The 24,554-nt window shown below is 37.0% G+C and overlaps 1 protein-coding gene across 3 annotated transcripts in view; it reads right to left on the bottom strand.

Annotated features, from left to right (window-relative positions):
* LOC144433429 (dynein axonemal heavy chain 5-like) overlaps positions 1-24,554 on the bottom strand; it is a 101,230-nt gene that overhangs the window by 1,892 nt on the left and 74,784 nt on the right. For all 3 annotated transcript variants that reach the window (XM_078121745.1, XM_078121746.1, XM_078121747.1), the window contains 27 exons: positions 20,693-20,996; positions 20,168-20,321; positions 19,498-19,662; positions 19,110-19,298; positions 18,559-18,715; positions 17,489-17,694; positions 16,037-16,327; positions 15,740-15,907; positions 14,948-15,213; positions 14,231-14,360; positions 13,265-13,459; positions 12,617-12,772; positions 11,947-12,129; positions 11,346-11,589; positions 10,652-10,766; positions 9,944-10,134; positions 9,130-9,437; positions 7,937-8,212; positions 7,101-7,265; positions 6,231-6,425; positions 4,983-5,133; positions 4,549-4,685; positions 3,910-4,041; positions 2,967-3,179; positions 2,336-2,464; positions 1,386-1,512; positions 1-543 (listed from right to left, as the gene is read on the bottom strand). The exon at positions 1-543 is cut by the window's left edge and continues 1,892 nt beyond it. In XM_078121745.1, the coding sequence (XP_077977871.1) occupies positions 260-543; positions 1,386-1,512; positions 2,336-2,464; positions 2,967-3,179; positions 3,910-4,041; positions 4,549-4,685; positions 4,983-5,133; positions 6,231-6,425; positions 7,101-7,265; positions 7,937-8,212; positions 9,130-9,437; positions 9,944-10,134; positions 10,652-10,766; positions 11,346-11,589; positions 11,947-12,129; positions 12,617-12,772; positions 13,265-13,459; positions 14,231-14,360; positions 14,948-15,213; positions 15,740-15,907; positions 16,037-16,327; positions 17,489-17,694; positions 18,559-18,715; positions 19,110-19,298; positions 19,498-19,662; positions 20,168-20,321; positions 20,693-20,996 (5,231 nt within the window). In that variant the 3' untranslated portion in view covers positions 1-259. The remainder of the gene's footprint in view (positions 544-1,385; positions 1,513-2,335; positions 2,465-2,966; positions 3,180-3,909; positions 4,042-4,548; positions 4,686-4,982; positions 5,134-6,230; positions 6,426-7,100; positions 7,266-7,936; positions 8,213-9,129; positions 9,438-9,943; positions 10,135-10,651; positions 10,767-11,345; positions 11,590-11,946; positions 12,130-12,616; positions 12,773-13,264; positions 13,460-14,230; positions 14,361-14,947; positions 15,214-15,739; positions 15,908-16,036; positions 16,328-17,488; positions 17,695-18,558; positions 18,716-19,109; positions 19,299-19,497; positions 19,663-20,167; positions 20,322-20,692; positions 20,997-24,554) is intronic.

Raw genomic sequence — 24,554 nt, 5'->3', positions numbered from 1 at the left:
GTGATTGGTTAAACTCTGTCAATTCTAGTGTACTACAAGTAGGATACATGAGTAGCTGTAAACGCTGAAAATAACACTTTGTTGTATCATTTTAGGGGTGTGTGTTTTTTTAAATACCAAACATGCAATGTTTCTACAATAGGGGACATACATGTACCATGATTCAGTAAAAAGATATTCTACAAAAAAAAGCAGTGACTCAAAAACGAATATGGCTTTCCTCTTTTACCAAGTGAATGCCTTGTCACTGATTAGGTATTTACTTGGTATCGCATAACAGGGCGACACCACGTAAGACCCAATGGTCGGGATGCTGGACCGTGCGTAGATACAATGGGAAGATATAAGTGAGGTCGGTACGTCTGGGTTTCTTGTAGACAGGGCATTCATAGAGCTTAGGATCTTTGGGTCCAACGTTGTTGATGGCATAAACATGAGCAACTGGCAGAGGGGTGAATAGTACCTTGGGGGAAGGTTCAACTAGCTTACAGTTACGCCTATCCCAGCCTGCACCATCTATATACAAACCATGGATGTAAACACCTGAGGATTTAGAACAAAAACAAAAGATTTGTTATAAATTGACTCCAGAGGGCAGGATAGCGAGGCAGAAAATGACTTCTGGGTCCTCTAGGCATAAAGAAATGTAGCTACCATAACATCAGCAACACCTTTATCCCCCTTTAATGAATAACTTTTTGAACAATATAACTTAAAAGTGTCTGTCGATATGTTACAGATTACAAACACTACATCCTGTTCTCAGAGCTGTCCTACTAACTCTCTTTACATTCACGCAGTCTATCACAGAAGTCTTGGCATAGAAACAGCAACATTGTTAAATGCCAAGTCTTTGGATTAATTTGTGACTTGTGTGTATATCATATGATGCCATTCATTAGTGATCTACAGCTGGAAGTCGATCACATGTCATGGAATTGAAATAATCAAATGATTGAACTCCCAAGTATTTGAACTAATTGCTACCTGGAGTGAACGATACAAACACACAATTAGCCTCGGCTGGAGGACTGTTACCTGGTACAAAGAGTAACACTGAAGTAAAGCACTTTCTGTATATGCTACACTGGTTTATAGCATTCATATCAAGTGTAAAAGTATACTGTTTCAATTGGTATATTTATAAGCCTAGCATGCAGCCTTTCTAATTTGGTCAATTAGCAAATGAAACAGTACACTTTTACACTTGATATGGATGCTACAAAAAATTGTGGTACATACAGAAAATGCTTTACTTTGGTGTTATTGGTTGTATATGATATGGATGCTTTAAACGATTGTGGTACATACAGAAAATGCTGTACTTTGGTGTTATGGGTTGTATATGACTGTATTTGGGTAATCGATAAAAAACACACACTTACCCTCGGCTGGAGGACTACTGATATCTTCTTTCATGTGTCTCGTTAAATCATTATGTAGGACTACACTGTCCAGAGCCCAACCTTTATGGGCACGGGTGATTTCTTGACGCATAGCAGTCAGAAAACCCTGATAAACAAAACAAAATCAGAAAATTTTATTAGGGGATTATCTACCATAAGTCACTTCATTTTTGTCATATTACTGTGAAACATAACAGTCAGGAAACCATGGTAACAAAACAAATAACAAAATTTGATTTGGGGATCATCTACCATGAAATACAAAAAATAAATCTCACACAAACGCCTACTCTATTGGCCACTGAGGGCTAGGGCTGAGCAACACGGCATATCTTTACAGTTCAGGGTGTTACTTGTGGATTGAGAAATTAACACAATGTATATTATAACTACAATGATATAGGCTTGGTGTTTCACTCATGGGACATTACGTTTTTGACACACAGATAGACATATTTCGACTCTAGACTAACAACAACAGAGGCACAATAAACACAGCAGGACCCAATCACATTGAACATTGATAAGCATTGCTATTCCTTCACAGTGCAGTAGAAACAGGCTTCTAATGAAAACATTACACATGGACTTGATGATTTCAATGGCTGCAATTGTTTGTTTTCTAACTGATAATCAACATTTCAACTTGACTACTTCTACACCCCCACTGTGCACGGCACCTATGTAATTGTTTGTTTTCTAACTGATAATCAACATTTCAACTTGACTACTTCTACACCCCCACTGTGCACGGCACCTATGTAATTGTTTGTTTTCTAACTGATAATCAACATTTCAACTTGACTACTTCTACACCCCCACTGTGCACGGCACCTATGTAATTGTTTGTTTTGCATTAGAAGTTGTCTGAGTGCATGAGTGAAACTCCAAGCCTACATCATTTTAACTATACAATATCGGGTCTTTACCTGAGGATTGAAAAATCCAGTCATCCAGAAGTAGTTAGGACGTCCTTCAAATAACCATGAGAAGAATTGTGCATTTCTGTCAATAAGGTCAGTAAACCAGAAACCCAAAGTAGTGGATTCCCAGGAAATCTGAGTAAAAAAAAACACACAAAAAATATAAACTTTTTATAAATATGACTTCAAATGACAATCCATCTCTGTTAGCAATCCAGTGTACAAAGTAATCTTTAGTTTCTAACTCATATACAGGGGGAGGGGGGGGATGTGATAAACACTTCCAGGCTCCAATGACAGGATACTAGGCACACATATCACTGCAAAGTGTGTGCAGTTAACATTTTCAGCTAGCAATTTTCGATTTTTTTGTTTGGTTAATTTGGTGTCATAGTCTACTCATGCATCATTTATATATATAATTAAATATGAATAAAAAAAACTAGCACTCTCAGCTTAATTGGTGGTCAAATGGAAGTCAACTTGAGGTCAACTGGAGGTTAACTTGAGGTCAACTGGAAGTTAACTTGAGGTCAAATGGAAGTCAACTTAAGGTCAAATGGTGAGGTCACGGTAGTCAACTTAAGGTCAAATGGAAGTTAACTTGAGGTCAAATATAGTCTCTAAGAATACTGACCTTTCTCCAGAACTGTGGCACTCTGGCATCAAACATGTTGTCCAGAGCATCTCTCAGATTCTCACTCATGATAATGGTACCATCAATGGCTAGTTTCAAGTCTGTCAGAGTGCTGCGTACAGTGGAGATTACACGTTGCATTCGGTCAATTTCTTGACGCAGGAAAATATTCATGGAGCTAAGTGCTCCCATCTTCTGGAGACGAGCTTTCACCTAAACACACAAAAAGAAAAAATATGAAGTGATTGATAGCCTTCAAAAGAAAATTATCGTCCATAAAACATATTCTTTTCCACTGCGTTCAATATGTCATAGTCTGGTTATCGGAAAAACAAAAGAATATATAGTTTTGGCCACTAGTTCACAAGCAGTTTTTGAACAGAAGTGTGTGGGCTAAAATCATTCAGACCTATGGTGTACTTTGAAAATTATCCTTTCCCATTTGTTGACAATCTTCTTGTTACTTTTATCCAGATAGTTCTGCTTCTTGGGTATTTCATTGTTTTTAAAAGTGAGGGTATGTGTGGCAACATTTTTCAGTGCTCACTTTTTGTCATACATTTATTTTGAATAATGACTGCAAAGTTGATAGCCAGATTATGCCATACTATTTGACTATGATGCATGTCTGTATTTAAGATACTACAATGGCAACTGAGATTTCGGCTTTAAGATAGACACAAACTGTAAAACTTTTTTCTTTGATGTGGAAGATTACGTCAAGTGGGTGATAGCAATGTATCTGTTGTGCAGCCATAATCACCCTGTGTAATCAAGAAAGTGTAGAAGTCCCTAAAATGTACACTGTAAGATCAGGGAAGTTATCAGAAATGCCACCCTGTTGTGAGGATAACATCCATTCGATAGTTGTCACTACAATAGTTTTAGTTTGTGTCTTACCTTAGTAAGCTGAAACTATGATTATTATGATTATTGAACTGACCTCATGAGGGATGTAATCGTCAGGTAGTTTATCCAACATCTCACTAGCTAACCGGAATACAACAGATTCTCTGGTCTCACCACTGCCTCCTCCACTCTCTTTAGGTTGAATGCTTACAATCGTGTCTAAGCACTAAATAAACAACAAAAACAACATTCATCAATCATTTTAAGGCAAAGAAAAAAAGAGAATTGTTTCTGGTCAGGACAGTTCATCTAAAATGGTGCGACACATTTTTTTTTAATTCTCATCAAATCTGTCACTCAATCTACTATATTTATGACAGTTACTGTTCTTTTTATTTAGTACTTTAGAGCAAGTGTGTATGTGGGGCAGATGTCATTTGCTTGTTCATGATTGGCTCTGCAGTTGTCTTCACTGAAGTAGGGAGGGTTACTTTTGTGTTTCCCCATGGATTTGCAGAGTGCACTGGCTGGATAAACACGAAAAAAAAAGACCGATTCAAGTGAGTTCCAACAAGTAACATACTAGCCACTGTTACCATAATGTACATAATGCACATAAGGGGAGGACTAAGGGAGAAGGCTGGTTTCAAGAAGTAATATACTATTTTCTGTAGCCATATTGTCTGTAAGGGTAGGACTGGGGGAAGGGGACGAGTTTCAACACTTCACTAACCTCTGTAGCCATATTGGTCTGATATGTAATATCTGCATTAGGATGGAGTCCAAACGCTTCTGGTGAATCAACCAGTGGCATACCATCGATGTATGTGCGGTAATCATCAATGGTACGACATTTGGGAATGATATAACCTGACAAAAAAAAAGGTAAAATTTTGTTCTTATTTGGTATTTATACAGTGATAAGTTTTGTGTTGATAATAACAGTTTTATGTGCACCTGTTCTTGAGATATCATATTGCAAAGCTCTGTTGCAGCGTTGCCCAAATTACCATCTCCCTTCTGACTGAATGTTCCAAGCAATACAGCTATCAGTAGTAGCCATGTTGGTTGTTCTACTACTTGAAAGTTCTAGGTTAATGCTTTCATATTTCTACTTTTTCTAAAACCTCTATTTCTCTTCAGTGTACATAATGTATGCTGACTAACCTGTGTAAAATTTGAATTTGTCACCAAACATGTCTTCAGAGAACCACACACGTGAATATGTGTTCAACAAACGTTTGTCCAGATCATCTGTGACACGGCCGCCATATTGTACTTCACCAATCATGTAACGAACTGTATTCCACGACACACCCTGGTTGTGGGAGAAAAATATTCTACAGGTCAGTCTCAAAATTACATAATTTTCTCTGTGCAGGGGAAGAGGTGGAACCTGATGTCTCATTAATTTAGTTAGAGCTGTCTGCCATGGCCTGTACAAAGGTGCTTTTAATGTTACACTGTTGGTATTGTACAGTTAATCAGTCGCCACAGTAAAAGCAAACTGCAGCACCAGGAACTCCATATGAATAATCATTCAAAAAATAACACCCCTAACCCCCCAAACCCCCCCCCCCCCCCAAAAAAAAAAAAAAAAAAAAAAAAAAAATTGTAATTAGCTTTAGGGAAAGACAAAATTGAGAGATACAGCCTTCTCAGCATAGTTGGAGAACACTGGTTTTTGGAAAGTCAATCCGTGAAATACAAATGTATGAAACAGTTTACATAGCTCACTACAAACTTTTGAAACAACTGTCAATACTACTAGCATTAAGGATAAAACAGTACATTTCATTCGTAAATCCAATTTGATTACGTCTGCGTGAAAAAAGTTTTTGTGCAGCTAACACGTTTCAAAACTGAGCTACACTTTTCTGCTCTGTTCACCATCTACACTTTTCTGTCCTGTTCACCAACTACACTTTTCTGTCCTGTTCACCAACTACACTTTTCTGCCCTGTTCACCAACTACACTTTTCTGTCCTGTTCACCAACTACACTTTTCTGTCCTGTTCACCAACTACACTTTTCTGCCCTGTTCACCAACTACACTTTTCTGTCCTGTTCACCAACTACGCTTTTCTGTCCTGTTCACCAACTACACTTTTCTGTCCTGTTCACCAACTACACTTTTCTGTCCTGTTCACCAACTACACTTTTCTGTCCTGTTCACCAACTACACTTTTCTGTCCTGTTCACCAACTACACTTATCTGCCCTGTTCACCAACTACACTTTTCTGCCCTGTTTTACCAACTACACTTTTCAACCCTGTTCACCAACTACACTTTTCTGCCCTGTTCACCAACTACACTTTTCTGTCCTGTTCACCAACTACGCTTTTCTGTCCTGTTCACCAACTACACTTTTCTGTCCTGTTCACCAACTACACTTTTCAACCCTGTTCACCCACCTTCTTCGGATCCATATCATCAAGATGGTTGTTAACAAATTGTACAGTTGCAGTGAAATCAGCTTCATTGAATTCATAAGGAATATTCCATCCTAACGGTCCAAATTTACGTCTTTCCTGCACTGTGGTATGTAAAAATGCCACGGCATATAACAACGGACGCCACTGTGGCATGTTGCTGATATCTAGTTGATCCTGTCAAAAAACCAGAAAGAATTACTGTTAATTACTGTTGCCCAGTGCTATTCAAATTTATTTTCATCCCATGCATGATCAGAGGGCAATTTATAATGTACTAAAATAGTACTCGGCAGCCATATTGTATTCTAAATAGACTACTTTGTACATTCTTATTTTGACTTCTATATAAACATTTGCCAGGTAACCTCTGTTGATTTTTATTGAGAATGGGCTTGTTTTTACTTGTACAAGGTTACAGTGAAAGTTTGAAGACTTTTATTTCTGAGGTGCATATACTAACATCTCAATCACATTTTTTGACCCAAACAAGCATCTCTGATGTCATGATGTGGTCATTTTCATTGGAACAATTTTCCCTCTGTATTCCCTAAGTACTGTCTCCACCAAATACAAGGCAATTGGTTTGGTGGTTTCTGACATTAAGTCATTTACGTACACAAACATTCACACACACATTTTCATGCATGCATGTATGCACACACACACATTTGCACAGACACAGATTTGACACAGACACAGACACAGACACAGACAGACACGAACTCACATACACATTCACCATGCTTAAAGCACCATTTCAGATGTGATAAAAAAACAGTGCAGTCTAATTTTATTTCTTTTTTCAAAAAAAGCAACCCTCTTAAAAACAAGATGACTACATAGACTTACCTGTGTGATACCAGCATAGGTACGTTTGAGACCAGCTTTGACACCCTGAGGTGGCTCATTGGTAAATTTTATAGCTGTCTGCAGTAAATTTATGGGGAATTTTGGATGCATCTCAGTGGTAATCCAAACACGGAAGGCATCATGAACTTGTTCAGTATTTGATAGCTGTAAATAAATGAATAAGATAAACTTGTAAGCATAGATTCTATATTATTGGTAAGAATTTATGAACAAGTTTGAGATAGCAGCAACATTATATTTCTCCATATATTAAATAATATGAACATGGTGTTAAACCATGTTTCTGTGGTTTTTCATCATATCAACATGGTGTTAAACCATATCTCTGTGGTATTTCATCATATCAGTATGGTGTTAAACCATATCAACATGGTGTTAAACCATATCTCTGGTATTTCATCATATCAACATGGTGTTAAACCATATCTCTGTGGTTTTTCATCATATCAACATGGTGTTAAACCATATCAACATGGTATTAAACCATATCTCTATGGTATTTTATGGTATTAAACCATATCAACATGGCATTAATCATATCAACATGATGTTGAATCATATCAACTTGGTATTACACCATTTCCATTTGGTTATTACACCATATCAATATGGTTTAATGCCGTATTACTATAACATAATATTCCACTCTGTGAACATATTTTTTTTAAAAATTACTATGTTGAAATGACAACTGAATTGACATCGTCAATTGGCAATGACTTAGTACAATGAAATCAATTCTATCATTGGTGAGATTTGGTGTGTAGCATCAGCCTGAACCAATCACAATCAGTCTTATAAATGACTACACTTACCACTTCTAATAATTCCTCCATATAGTCCAAACCTAAATGACAATTCTGGAAGAGCACCCATCCACCTTCACTCATAGAGCCAGAAATAAGACGCCGTGCGTGTACTTCCTGACCCTGTCCCATACTGATAGCTCGACATCTCAAGTTCATTTTCTTTGCTAACTTTTCAATGTTGTCTGTAGGATCTGATCCCATAGACAACAGGCAAACCATAGGTATCCGGGGCTCACTCTCATCCCACATAGACTCTAGATGTAAAATTACACTTTCAGCATACTGTAATAGAAAGACCAAATAATCATAAACATGATTTTTTTTTCCCTTAAAAAACAACAATGGAGAATAAACAAAACAAAGTATAGTTCATTGTCATTGAAATCTGACACCATTCACCCATCATGTGCTCATCATATGCACATACATGGCCTGCTACAAACAAAAGGCAACTCACAGACCAGATCAGTCACTGAGGGCGCTGTGTCGATTCCACAACTAATACTATCATAATTAGTTTATTTGCATTTACATTTCAAAGCCTGCTCTAACTCTTTTAATTTCATAAATGACACAAATATGCAAATTATATCCTAATTATGCAAATGCCATATATATGCAGATTATATCCTAGTTATGTAAATGATGTCACAGATATGCAAATCTCATAAACATGGAGATGGCATCATATATATGCATGTGTGCTGGTCTATTTGTCATAAAAAAATGTATAGTGACACATAAAGCTATGTAAATGCATACAATACTAGTATAATTAATATGCAAATTATAGTACGAACATACAAATCCTAAAATAAATATGCAAATAATATGAATAGAGAAATGAGGAAGAGAAGCTTTTGGTGATTTTATCACTCTTATTGACTTTAAAGACAGATACATGTACTACTATGGAAAGCAAGCTATCTGATAATCGAATAACTAAGATAGACACAAACTAAATCTACTGTTGCTGGACGTGATAGATTACACAAATGGGTGAAAGCGGTCCCTTGGTTATATAGAATCAACCACCCCTATAATGAAGACATTATAAACACTGAATGAAGTTGTACATGTGCCCTCTTGAGGAAAACTTGCTATCAGAATGCCATCCTTCTTGATAGCTTGTGTCAACAGTGTGTGTCTGAGTTAGGATTCCGATAGCTGACTTGCCGTTGTTGTAAAATCAGACTTACCCTAGCACCAATTGATTCTGCTATATAATGCCTGGCTTGGGCTATTGTTCTATCTGGACACCAAGACCTGACAAGTAATAGTTTCCGGAACGTATCCAAGGATGTGGAATATCCATCCGGAGTGATAGCTTCTTCCGGTGCATCTTCATCAAACCACGATTTCCAGGCTTTATCGTTCCTGGAAATCTGACCAAGAATTTGGGAAAACTGGGGTAGTTTACTCAGCTGGACTAAATTCAACCATGTCATGTCCAGAATCCATTTCTTAGGTTTGGGTTCCACGGCATTCAAATCTAGGGCAGCGCCACCTAGTGTCCAGAAATAGAAATGAGAGAGTGAGTTAGATGATGTCTATAGGTGTAAATCATTTATTGGCATAGAAAGTCAATATGGCCGCTGTTGAATGTAACATTGCCTTGAAAAACTTGACAAGAAGTGGTGCCTGGCAATTTTTTACAAAAATGTTGTGCAGAAGCTTGGTGAACAGATGTATGATTACTGTCACAGGACACAAAATTTGTTACTAATTGTACAGGGTACGACAGTGTTCAAAAAACAAATTATAGTAACACACAACCTAGTTACCTTTTGAAGTCTAAATTTTGACATCGTCACTGTTGCCTTCCTCAAAACAAACTGGCAATGATTACTTTTCACCACTAGAGGGCAGTCTTGTGAACAAATCATCCCATACATGACTGAGCCCCTACCCCATGTTTGTCCCTATTCAACACTGGGGAGGATATATCCCAGCTCAAGATGGCCTACTTTATCCATCACACCTTATAACACTGTTCTCACTGCCTATACTTACCTTTGATCAGGGTCTGGAATTCTTCCATTTTGATCTTGTTTGCTTGCAGGTCAATCTTGAGGGCAAGAAGTAGGGTGAATAAGAATTTATGATTTTCATACAATCCACGGGCAGTGTATTTAAAGACCTCAAAAGTCATGTACTCTATGATATTGACTATACGTTTACTGGTGATTGGACTCTTAGCTGATCTGAAATAAAAAGCAAAACATTTATTATGTTAGTCTGTTGTATTTCTGATTTGTTTCCTTTTTTTAAAAGAAGCAAGGCAATTGGAATGACAATGATCACTTCATTAAAGAAATCTGTTTAAAAAAAGATATCTTAGAATTTCACTAGAAAAAAACATTCTGTCTGCAGGAGTCCAAGTTGCCAAACATTTGCAATAAACAACAGCGCATATGACCAGTTTTATTAGAGTTCTCCCTCTCATTCTCTGTGACTGAAGCAAGGCAAAAAACCCACCAGAATGATTATTCCTAATATGTACATGGCTGTTTCCAAATATGGACATGGATGTTACCGTAAATGGGCATAAATATTTCCAAACATGGACATGGATTTTACATAATATGGGCATGAATATTCCAAATATGGGCATGACTATCTAATATGGACATGGATTTCCCTAATATGGGTATTAATTAATATTCTTAATATGAGCAATGTATTCAGTTAAGTTGATGAACTGTATTTGAGTGGACTTACTTTGCCATAGAGAGCTCAAAGAGACCCAAGAACTGCTTTAGTGATGTTTGATACATAACATTAACCATACTCATTTCAACAATCAAGAAATACAAGATACTGCCACGGGTTGCAACTAGAAGATGAAAAAAGAGCAATAAAGTGTGTCAGTACACAAAGAATATGTATTTAGATTATTTTGATTTCAAGAGCCATGGAAATAATATGCATAGGGACAAAAGAAAAAGAACTGCTCTGCAATAATAAAGGCATGAATATTTCCTAATATGGGCATGAATATTTCTTAATATATGCATGAATGTTTCCTAATATGGAGACATGAACATTTCCAAATATGGGTATGAATAGTTCCTGATATAGAGACATGAACATTTCCCAATATGGGCATAAATATTTCCTATGCATATTTCCTAATGTGGAAATGAATATTTCCTAATATGGGTATGAATATTTCCTAATATAGACATGCATATTTCCTAATATGGACATGCATATTTCCTAATATGGGTATGAATATTTCTTTGTAAGCAGATAACTATTTGAAGTATATTTCCCATCTTCACTTTTTTTGAACTTGGGAATTGGTTATTTAGAGAATGATGCCAAATTAATTTACAACAGTCGTTCATATATTTCATATTCAGGAAATTTCAGGGAGTGTGGTATTAAAAATAAAATGTTCCAATGTCCTCACCAGGTCTGAATTCTTCTCTAGCGTTGTTAATTCTGATTTCAGTTTCAGCAGCTGTTGTCAGTTTTTCACTGACTTCCTCAGCTGTTGCCTTGGTGACTTTCAACACTTCAATGAGGGATTCATCTTCTACTAATGAACCTTCTGTACTCGTTAGACGGAATAGCAAGTTGTCTTCTAATTCTTGCATCTTCCTTTTGTTGCTTGTTACTTCCTCCATCAACTTTGTACGTTCAGCTTCAAGTTCCTGTGGTCAAATGTTAACCAAATCAAATCATTAAAAAAACCAATGTTTTCAATCCCATGGTCTTAGATTACTACTGCTATCTTATCAGTGAAGCCATAACGATAAATAGTATCATTTTTTGTTCATTTCAAATTTTTCTATAGCTCTGCAATTTCCAATTCTTTGCAATTATTTCTGATTTGAGTTAATTCCTCATAAAGAAGGAAAATAATTAATTCACTTATTGTTTTACAGCCAATTGGGATTACTGTTACATCTCCTTCATGTTACACTAAGTATGGCTGCTAATAATTGGTTGACAGGGTGTTTGAGTAGGTCAATCTGAGGAACATCAGCCAATGAGAATGACTGTCTTACCTGTTTTTCTTTCAAGATGACCATACCCAGCAGCTGATCTTCAAGACCTTTCATGGTGACAGTGAAGTCAATGATTGAGGTCCTAGCACTAATTTCGGGGGTGTACGCAGGGTTTCCTAGTTTGGTTGTGATGTATAACCTAAAGCCCTTCATGACATCAACCTCCTTGTCACCTACTTTCACCTGGTAAATAATCAAACAGAAACCAATCAGAAATGTTATTACAGAGTTGAATAAGAAATTAACCAACCAGAATCATGCTCAAATCTGTAACTGCATTTAACAGGCCAATCAAATCTTTGGTTACATTTGTAATTGCATTGACCAGACCAATCAGAATTCAGATTACATCAGTAACTGTATTGACAAGACCAATCCTTCATACAAAAACAAATGTAAATCCCACGTCCTCATTTTTGTGTGAACTTATCAGTGGTGCCGTGAGGAATACGTAAGATTATTCTTTAGTTTCTGACCAACTTTTTCTACAACTCTACTTGACAACCGTTTTTCACACCCCTGATTTTAATCTTAGTCAAACATGTGCCTTAAAGGCTTTGATATAAATGTTTGAATCATGTAAATCTTGTTTAAAAAAACAAAAATCAGCAAATACAAAAGATTGCGATATTTAAAAGTCTTTCCACTACATAAATCATAAAATACCCACCTTGTATGTGCTGCCGGTTTTAATGAAATTCTTTTCCAGAACATTGTCTAGTGCAGGATCTAACTCCTCTCCAACGTCCTCTATCAGTAATGGTCTGCCAAGTGACAGACTGTCTTCCAAATGTGAACGGAAATACTTGTGATTCAAGCTTGTAAGCTGTGAAAAGATAAAAATAGAAATACAACAAATGTTAGCATTTATTTAAAAAGGTATGTCAGGTGTTAAATCAAAGTTGACTGTCAATAAACTGTTAGTAGAATTGAAAGGACATACAGTCTATAACTTTATGATTTGGTTGAAACTGAGTGATGGTTTCAAAGACAAGACTGTCCACGGACGGATGGACGATGTGACGGACAGATATTTTAATTTGTGTATTTGCAATATAAATAATATGTGATATGTCTGTCTGTCTGTCTGTCAGTCTGTAAGTTTGTCTGAATGTATGTATGTATGTATAAAGTATGTATGTATGTATATATATATGTATGTATGTATGTATGTATGTATGTATGTATGTATGTATGTATGTATGTATGTATGTATGTATGTATGTATGTGTGTGTGTGTGTGTGTGTGTGTGTACGCACGTACATACATACGTATATATATATATATTTACATCATAAATATTGTTGCTATTAATACCTGAAACTCATTATCCTTTTCTTTTCTCTTGAGCCATGCCTTGCCCTGACCTTGTGGGTCAATAAGTAAGGGAAATCTTGTGGCTTTGGTGACAATAATACCGTTCTGGATTGACAGTTCATCATTGGGCAGACCCTGTAGATTCCAATCTCCTATTGTTGCTGCGTCTGTCAGCATGTTTACTAAGTTTAGATCCTACATGAACCAAACAAACAAACAAACAAATTAAAAACAACCAGATCCAGTATGAACCAAGCAAAAAACAACAACATGGTGGGCTCTCAAGCGGCTGGTGGGCTCTCAGGTTGCAGGTGGGTGCTCAGGTCGATGTTGACACCAAGACAGTAGGGAAATCACGGGTCATTAATTAGAAATACCACTGTCGGAAATAAGGCGTTTTTTTTTTTTAATTTACATCTTGGAGAGTAATTTCATGTTTTTACACTGCATACATTCTCCAAAATGCTTATAAACTTCAAATGAAATAATCAGGATTATCCACTGCAATTCAATGGAGAGAGCACACACATCAAACCGAGGCCATAATTTTCTGCATCAAACCCTGGCACACTTTGCCCAAATATGGCAAGTGGCGTACTCATCGATATTCGTTCGCTCAGTGATTTGGCCTTGTTAATTTCTTCATTATTTTAAAGTTTTTTGTGAAAAAGACTGACAATGTATGTCGTTGTGTGATTCAGGTAATGTTTCCTTGCCACTACATGGGTATATGCTAAAACCTTTACAGCCAATATATGGGTTTTGCAGACCATGGTAGTATGGCTGACAGGGTGGTCTACTAAAGTCGGGCCCTTCCACCGTACAACTTCAGTTCACGAAACCCATATACGGGCAGTAAAGATGATTAATATTCATATTATGCAATTACATATGCATGTCTGCTGACTCCCATGCGACAATGCGTGTTGGCAAAGACTTCCACTGAACAATGAATGAAGAACTTACATCACTGAACGGAATCTTAGCTGAAACCATCTCTTTCTTCCATGTCTTTTGGAGCAAGTTACGGAATTCTTGATTAAACGGTCCGGAATATGACAAGAATCCAGTAGCAAGCAAGACATCTCCAACAAGCCTGGATGGAAAGAACATATCATTTTGTACTTTGAATAATTCTGTATCAATGATTTACAAATTGAAGGTTGTGTTACAAGGTATATGTAGATAATCCAAAAGGTGCACATACCATGGATACTACTTTACATTTTTGTATGTAAGTTTGTTCCCCTGACACATTGCTAACCCATCAGCACTTGCCCCCCCCCCCCAACTATGTGCCATATTTCAGTTATCACAAAGACAAAAGATTGTACAGTTTGGCCACTGGGGGCACTGTTCATAAGAAGCTTTTGAACCCAAATAGTAATCTTTCTATCTTTCATTTTCTCTCTCTCTCTTCTTACCTCCCTTTGTTTTGTTTGTTTCTGTTTGTGATTATACTAGTCATATCTTCTCTAATATTTTAGTAGTGTATGTATTTTAATTTTCTGTTACTGTTGCTCCTAACATGCTTTGTGAACCCTGATACAAAAGGGGTGCAATAAATAAATAAATAAATAAATAAATAAATAAATAAATAAATAAATAGCTGTTCTTAAATGCTCTACCAAAACAAACTTTTGTTGATAGCGTGGTTTGACAAAGATTGTTGGGAGTGCCTACCTGTTTATCTGATCTTCAAATTTTCTACTTGCTTCAGTCCAACGAACCTTCTCTCCACCAAGTCCTTCAATCAGCGCTGTCGCATTTGTCATTTTACGACGACAGCTCTCAGCATCATCCAGTAACATCTGTTTTTCACTCATGGCGGCATCGTATTGAGCTTGCACAGCATCTAACTCTCTCTGCTTGTCGTCCAATTGGTCTTGGGCTTTTTGTAATTCCGCTGTGGCACCCTGCAGACGTGCTTCTTGAACAGCTAAGTTAGCCTGGAATACAAATAAATTAATCCCTGTGCTCAAAAAATCTTAAATGTGTGTACACAATGCAAGAGAAAGTAGATCATATCTGACTGTATGGGGATATGATAGACATGTGCACTGCAGTCTCTCATGTGTAATTTGGTACAAGTGGTATGATAAGGCTACGGAAGTATTGACGGACGTGTATATGCCCACTATGGTATGTCATTTTTGTTCCAAGTTTGCATGAAAGTGGCTTGTGCATGTTAGAAATATGGCTGGCCACAGATGGTTGCACTCATGGCTGAAACACATTTCTATAGCCCCCCCCCCCCCCAATACTTTATCAATGGAGCTAACTAAATGATCTACCTAACAAAATATACTCTCTCTCACTCTCACTCTCTCTCTCTCCCTCCAAATTTCTCTATCCCTCCATACTTTCTCAATAAGTATCCAAACCAAAATATCTCTTTCTCTCTGTCTCTCCCTCCCTGTCTCTCGCTGTCTCCCCCCCCCCTCCCTTCCCCCTCTCTCTACTACATATACTTACTTTCAGAGGTAAAACCTCTTTGTTGATTCCATAGAAGAATGCCATTGCTCTTGTCCAGCTTGCCAGGCCGGCTACATCACCACACACCTTTTTGGCATTGTCGCTATTATAGTCATCCGCGTCCAGATAAGGTGCCATCAACTCAACGGTCTCTCCAGTAATTAAATCCTGTCAAATTCAAACAGAACAAAAATTGAAAGGTGCCACCAACTTACTTGTCTCAAAAAAAAAATTACAACAAGTACAACCCTTCAATTGAAGACCCTGTTATACTACTAACAATGTTAAATGAATTACCTTTGGGAAAGTCATCAGACCCTGTAAGAAGCCACCACTGCTCATTAACTTCAGGGATTCACTCCAGGAAGGTTTAACAGATGGCCTCTCGGGATCCTGTTGAACAGGTTCCAGTCTCTTTTGGAACAGAAGCAATACACAGTCCATGATTCGCATGATGAGATGCGGTGGCTTAGCCAGCTTACGTACTGTGGAAATGTGAGCTGGCTTGATAGTCTCCAGGGCCCTCTCAGCCTCTTCCAGCGCTGGCTTTGCTGCTTCTAGCTTGGCCATGGCAACTGTTTTATCAGCCTGGTAGATAATGATAATTCATATTAAAAAACATTCACAATCTCAAATTCAGCATTTTTCAGCATGACATGTTATGGTAGTCTAGAGGCTATCCGTCAATTTGAATCTGTTCACCATGTCTAGAGTAATGAGAAGTCATGAACCAAAAATTGCTAATGCATGAGTTAGAATGACGTAAACAGTGTATAAGTAGTATTCTGACATGACAAATATACCATATCATAGACATCATGTATCGTCCAAAATAAATTTCCAATTGGCCAAAATTCTGTGATTGATTAACACAAGCGTGACGTTAATTGTTGTGTGAGTGGCTTTGTTTGAATTCCAACTTTCATCTCAGCCCTCTGTTCCTTTAGATGTAGTGAACGATATCTTCAGATTTAAAGCCATGGATTGCCTCTAGACTAGCAATATGGATAATCAATGTTGACTGTGTTTTTAAGAGTTTTGTCCTTGTGTCTACTTTGTTCTTGTCTTTTCACTACTCACTTTTGTTGTAAACCTTAATATTTTTGGCATTAGATAGAAAAATTTGCAATTTTACAGTCTTCAACTTGTTCTCAAACACTAATTTTTTACTAATTACCAGACTTGTACATTATGTTAATGTACAAGAAAGCATATTAGTCGCTACTTGTTTTTGCGTATTTGTTTTCTAGTGAAATAAATGGAAATAAGTTTTAGAGAAAATTTCCAGGTTTACAGTCACTTGTATGGTGATCATATCTTATCGACCTAAGTAATGTGTGTGTGTGTGTGTTTGTTTGTTTGTTTGTTTGTTTGTTTGTTTCTTCATTTGTTTGAATAAACTGAGTATCATGTTGGCTTAGCTTTTTATCAACATCTTTGGACCACATTTTATCTTACCAAGTTTTTATCATCTTGACCAATCAAGGTCAAACTGATATAACCAACAGCAAGTATTTTTGCAAAGATCTGGGAACCCCAGTAACAAACAACATTGCAGGTATAAAATCCTGGTACAAATTGCGAAATTTTTATACCATTTACCAAAATTTTGATCGGGAACCCCGGTAAAAATGCCAGAGGAACTCAGGTGGGTGGAATCGACCTGATTACCACCCCTGAACAAAAAACACTGCAATAGCTACTATAAGTTAAAGGCAAAGAGTTAAGCTATTGTTAGGTAATACTTACTGCGATTTCATCCACAATTGCCTGAGCCTTGTCTTTCACTTTCTGTACTTGAGCTTTAACTTTCTCTGCTGCTTGTGCACTCACGGTCACTTCAGCTAGTACAGCATCCGCTTTCTTTGAGGCCACAGCCAGTTCTTTCTCCTTCATTACCAGTTCTTTACTAAGTTCATTGACTGATTGAGTTGCTTCAACCAATTTTGCAAGACCTGTTGTACAAAACAATGTGAAAATGATAGCAGTTTGTCCTACGAATGGTCCTAGTCAAACAGCTTTATTTGATTGTGTCAAACTATTGGATAAGTGCCTCCGCTCAAATCAGAACATCCCCATTGACCAGACATGTTGAATTGGTACACAAGTTATTATATTACTCTGGTAATCGAGCCTTCACTTAGACAGTATAATGTCTTTTCAGGTGTAAGTGAACAATTTCTACAATGAGTAAATCTTTTGGTTGCATTTTTTAAAGCATTCTTTTTAACATTTAAAAAAAAAAATTCTATTTGTTTTTGCTGGGAATTATTACTCTTAATGATTTTCTCTTTATGCAGACATACACAAACATCAACTCAGACACAGATTCCTACAACAATAACTTTGGTTGCTTGATGAAACAAGAAAAAAATGTCCCAGTTGCAGCTAGTCGAACTATTGATAGTTTAATGAAAACTAACCTATAGTAAGTTCATGAATTTAACTTTTTTTTTGCACCAAAATTTTCAAGTGGCTCACCAAAGCTTTTGCCAGGTATATCCATCATTGCTACGTCAGTGTTTTCTGAAGTCACGACACATGCATGTCTTCGGACAATTGTCCTAAATTCTCAGAAGTTGGAACCCCCCCCCCCCCCCCCCCCATCACGGTTCATAGATGGTTGTAGAGTCCGAATATGAATCGCTTTCCTTAATTCCTTCAGAAACTTCAGAAAACACTGACAAAACAATGGTGATGAAACCATGGTGCATACTTGCCGAAAGCTTTGGTGAGCTACTTGAACATTTTTGTGCAAAAAACGAAGTTCAATTCGTGAACGCAGACTGAATGTTTCATCATACTATTTGCAAACTAACCTGTTTGCATTCTTTGTGCTAAAATACCAATTGCATCCTTCTTCTCTTGGTATATGGTCTTGTAACCTTCTAAGAAGGATAGATAAGATTTAGGGGTCACATGAGTTTGACGTCGATAACGGTTGAAATAATCCACACACGTCTCAGCCACCATATCCTGTACAAAACAACAACAACAACAAAAACATGTGTAAAGTTCAGTGATCTAAATACTGAAGTTACATAATTCTGGTGCATGACAAATTTGGCGGAATGGTAATTTAAAAGTTCAGTGATCTAATTACTGAAGTTGCATAATATTGTAATGCTAAATTAATTTTGCAGTCTGAACTCATCTTGACTTTTTTTTTTTTTTTTTTTTTTTTTTTACAATTCTGGTCTATTGATTGACATCAAATGAATAAAGGTGTAAATCTCAAAGACTTTAACAGTATAGACAAATAGTGCAGGCAATTTCTGAAAATCGTCCATCTGTGTTGTTACTACTTTGGTGAAGTGAAAACTGTAATTTGAGATTGATAAAGTTCTGAGTTGATTTTTTTTTTTTTTACCTGGAAGACTCCCATGGTATGTATAACACTCTTCTTGACAACTTCACTACATACAATGTCATATCTGGATAGAAAGTGGTTGGAAACAGCAATCAGGGCATCTTTTGGCCAACGGCTAAACCAATCCATGGTGCATCCGGAAATCAACCCAGGGAATTTCAAGGAGCGATTACGGAATTTTTCGCCAACCTGTATGCATGGAATAGATAGATAAAATAAATTTAGCTCACTATACATGACCTTTTTCATCACAATGTCTGTTAAAACATTGAAATATTCTAAATATATCTTTCAAATGTAATGTGACAGCGCCCTCTTCTGGTGAGGGTCACTGACACAGGATAAAGCTAATTCTCACTTGAGGACAAAAATAAGTTGTCGTACTTACTGGTGAGAAGCACAAGACGACATGCAAGTTATTGCGTACTCTTGTTAAGAAATAGTCGTAGAGATTCTCATTGGTTGGTGGTCGTCTAGGGTGTTCCTTTTTCATCACTGGTATCAACTCTCCATTGATTTCATCGATCTCATCACGAGCAAACAGGTTAGAAACCTATAACAGGAAAGTTATAAACATGTTAGAAACACAGACAAGCACAATCACCCTCTTCTTAATATCACCAATTTTCTACCTGTCTTTTTTTATCCCTCACTTTTTATTTTGTCTATCTCTGTTTTGTCTGTCTGCTTTCTTGCCCTAAGGTGTTGATGTCCCTGTTGTCTATAGCTTTCTCTTTCTCTCTCTCTCTGGATAAGTACTTGGCACCATCTACTTCTGCATATCATGCTCATGGGATTCAACAGTTAATACACTTAGGAATACTAATGATTTACGTGTTCTCCAAATTTTGTCTTGAAAGAAGATGCACAAGATGATCAAATGAGAAGGAGGGGTAGGGTGGGGGTGGGGGCACAGTGCTTTGCAATCAATGATTGTTCTGGTGATGAATTCTTGAAAAATCTCCCTTCCTCCCTCCCTCTGTATGTCTGTCACTCCCTCCCTCTCCCTCTCCCTCTAAAACCATGGGTACAAAGTGTCTGAGCTTGAGTCAACTTACCTCTCCAGATGACAATACGTTGTTTAGATATTCAAGGAAGGCTTCATCCTTGATCTCGTTATCTGTGAAAATAAACGTCATGCCCTGACCCTGTTGTCCAGCCACTCTGTATAATACTTTAAGGTCTTCCATGAGGTTGGCCACGTTATAAGATCTGAAACAGCAGTACATTCACAATCTCAGTACAAATTCTCTCTTTTAAAACTGGTCAGAATTCAGGTTCTTTCAGTCGTAATTTTAGATAGAGCAAAGAAATATAAGGTGTGAATTACATCTTGAACATCAAATATTTCCATATAAGTCAATAAGTTGCATATGCAAATCAACACTTCCATATTTGGCAATGAATTATAATATGTAAATTAAAGTAATACCATATAAAGAAATCATTTGCATTAAACAAATCTACACTTCTAAATATGGCAATAATTTGCATTATTTAAATTAATACTTACAAATAAGGAAATATTCTGTATTATGCAAATTACTTAATTGTAAAAACATCTAGTATGAAAATGTTCCTACCTTGTAAGGGTTATTTGGAAACTTTTATAGCCAGCGATGTAACTTGCCAGTCTTGTTAGACTCTGTTTACCAGAGCCGCCAACACCGACAAGCAAGGCATTCCCACGTGGAGTACGAATAATACGAGAAATTTTGACCAAATGGATCATGGCATCTTTGAAGAACACTAAATCCATGTTGGCACCACGTATACTCTCATTGTACATTTGCATGAAACTATCAAGTCTGTCAGCCAACTGCTCCAATGTGTTAACTGGCTCGTAAACCTTGGGGGCTTCTAAATCTGCATCATCTGGTTCCTCACCTATTCAAAATAACAAAAATTCTCTTAGAATCAACAGGACACGACATTTTTTTTTAAGAATATGTAAAATCTACTGGCATTCAAAGAGTTTTACAAGGGCTATGATATCCTACAATTTAACTCTAAAGGTCAAAGTCTCTAAGCTCCTCAGTTCACCTACATTTTATTTTCAGGTGCCTGTTTCTCGAACTTTTGATTGGGTTCCTCTCAACATAATTCATTAATATTAAACCAGTAGCAGTGGGGGGGGGGGGGGGCAAGACAACAACAATCTTTGAAAGAATCCATACATTGTAGGAAGATTGTGTGATCAGGGACTTAGATGAGTTCAGAAGTTCATGAACAAGTATACAATTTTTATCCCAAGTTACTGATTTCAAACTTTATTACTATATTAAACATAAAACCATTTTAAACCTACAAGCTTTTTCACTCTGTTACCAGGGTATTAGGAACTGCCTATCAAGCAATTATGGTATGATGTGAAACAGTAGCAAAGAAATAACAAACAAACCATTAATACAAAATGCACAATTTGAATTTTGATAAGATGATGAACGTAAGTAAAGTGCATATCCCAGATACAACACACAAGGTTACCAATGTGAAGGGTTTGGAAGAAAGTGGTGCATGCATGTCACAGATATTGCTGGACATGTACACACCGACAGACAGACAGACAGACAAACGGACGGATGGAACCCATCCCTATAAGCCCCTTCTGTGCTCTGTCCGTTGGACCTGAAAAACCACATAGTCGTAATTACCCAACAGAGTTGAATATCTTGAAAACTACTTTTCATATGTTCAAATCATGCTTAGATTTAAACTGAGTACTGATAAATTAAACAATCCAAAACGATCCATGCTCGTTGTATAGCAAAAAAAACCTAAGAGCTCAAACTGAAGTTGTAAAAAATATTAAACAAAAAGAAACCAAAATATTTCCACCACGTCTAGTTAAGAGGAAAGGGACATGAAATAAAGACAACTGATTATTTAGCACATTTGGGATGGAATTAACAATGAATGGCATGCAGATAATTTGAAGGAATTGTTAGCCTAGGATTTTGACACTCACCAATTTGTGCATGTGAAAGGTCATTTGAGAGGACACATGAAGGTAACGTAGCAAAGAAAATGAATTAAAGGCGTATTTATGAGTTTGAATTGCATGGAATGGTTATGACTATTGTAAATGCTGATCGGTTAGTGAATTAGTTAGTGAGTGAGTTAGTGCTGGGTGGAAATGAGTGTGAGTGCAAGTATAAGTGTACACTAGTCAGTCAATGAGTTTGTTACACTACACTGAGAGTAAAATTATAACATGAGTGTGTGGATAAGTTGGTAAGCAGCTAAGTTTAAAGTCATAGCAAAGAGAAAGAATGAACATAACATTATACAGTGTGTGTGTGGGGGGGGGGAGTCAGTTAGTGAGTTAGCAACTTGTTTTAGTTAAAATATGGGTGTTAAGGGAGGGATGGATTGATGTCTGGGGAATGCTCAGTAACGTTTGTGAGTACAAAAGAGTTTGTGAATGCACTATAAAGCAAAAGTGGGAAAGTAAATTTACTGATAATGTGCAACACATAGCACACAGAGTGAGTGAGTGAGTGAGTGAGTGAGTGAGTGAGTGAGTGAGTGAGTGAGTGAGTGAGTGAGTGAGTACGAGGGTGAGTGAGTGAGTGAGTGAGTGAGTGAGTGAGTGAGTGAGTGAGTGAGTATGAGGGTGAGTGCATGAGTGAGTGAGTGAATGAGTGAGTCAGTGAGAGTGAATGACTACAGAAAGTGGGTGAGTTAGTGAGTGAGCAAACAAGTCAGTGAATGAGTGAATGACTAGTTACAGTGAGTGAGTTAGCAAAGTGAGCAAGTGAGTGAGCAAACAATTCAGTCAGTGAGTTAGTGAAAGTGAGCAAACAAGTCAGTGAGTAACTAGTCGGTGAGATGAGTGAGTGAGGGAGTGAGTGAGTGAGTGAGTGAGTGAGTGAGTGAGAGTGAGTAGGTGAGTGAGTGAGTGAGTGAGTGAGTGAGTGAGTGAGTGAGTGAGTGAGTGAGTGAGTGAGTGAGTGAGTGAGTGAGTGAGTAGGTGAGTAGGTGAGTAAGTAGGTGAGTGACTGACTTACTGAATTGAAGAACAACTACAAATGAATCTTGACAGAATGGCAATCTTTCCTAAATCACCTCGCAGATAATAAATTTATTAATTTGTTTAATGTATGCAACTTCAGGTGTGATACTAGTCTACTTGGTTGTCAACATAAAACTCTCTAACACACAGTCCATGTCATGAACATGGTCCAAAAACTCAGCTTGACTTAGTCAAGTCAGTGTCTTGTCAACAACATTTACTCATGCATGGGAAACGACATTTTTACAAAACACATCAAATATATATAGCCAACCCATACAAACCAATGTATCACACAAGTTGTTGTTTTTTTTCTACCTCACAAAAAAACTTTTGTTGAACAAAATATTTGCAATATAATTCAAATCAAAAACACAACTCAAGAATGAGTGATCTTGATCTGAATGCAAACATTTCTAGCAACTTGGTTTTTTTTTTGATAACAGTGAAATGAAGGAATGTATAAAAGCTGTACCAGCTGCAACTGGGACATTGTTTTGAAAAAGTTTTACTAGGTACAAAAAATCAGCACGCGTTCAATGGTGATCATGATTTCAACCTGTACTACTTATGGATAATATCGACAACTGATTAACATGTATAATGTCTAATTATTGGTGTGTAACACCTTTAAGTGAATATATTGCGGTTGTCCGATCAAAAAATGATAATCCTCTTACAAGTAGTCCAGTTTTAACATGGTGACAGATTCAAGACCAAGCTTTTTGCTCAAGATTTAAACCTGTCACTATACTGCCTGTATATGACACATTGACCACTAATTAACAGAATGATGCAATTGTGTCTTTTTATAAGTAATTGAACAATTTGTAGTGAATATATCTTTGTTTGTTTGTTTGTTTGTTTGTTTGTTTGTTGAAAAAAAATGTCCCGATTGCAGCTAGTGCAGGTTTAACAACAAAATGAAGGAGTATGAATATAGAATGACTCACCAAGAAATACAGATGATCAAAGTTGAGAAAAGAAGACCAGGAAAGTTAAGGAGTTAGTGAAGTGAAGGGAAAGAAATGAAGTACATTAGCGTGAACAGCATGAAAGTATGTTATTGTGAACAGCATGAAAGTTCGTTAGCATGAACAGCATGAAAGTACGTTAGTGTGAACAGCACAAACACTTGACGAGGTACAGTCTCTAACTGCTGGGGTCCCATTTTCAGCTAAAAATCACTCCACAAAATGGGCGTACATACTGTGAATACACTGTTTTTATTAAGGGTGGTAAGCAGGTAAAATCTACCTGAGTAACCACATGATTTTAACACTAGGGTTCCCCACCAATATCATGATACAATGTTTTGGAAACTTTTACCAGATTTCCTCCTTTTTTCTGTTTACGAGGGTTCCTCAATCTTAGCAAAAACACTGATAAACCCATAATAATCTAAAACTTTACATTATGGGGCAATTTTC

Source organism: Glandiceps talaboti, chromosome 3, assembly GCF_964340395.1.
Source record: "Glandiceps talaboti chromosome 3, keGlaTala1.1, whole genome shotgun sequence".
Lineage (NCBI taxonomy): Eukaryota > Metazoa > Hemichordata > Enteropneusta > Spengelidae > Glandiceps > Glandiceps talaboti.
The sequence above is the reverse complement of the archived record's forward strand: the minus strand, read 5'-3'. Positions and strand labels throughout refer to the sequence as shown.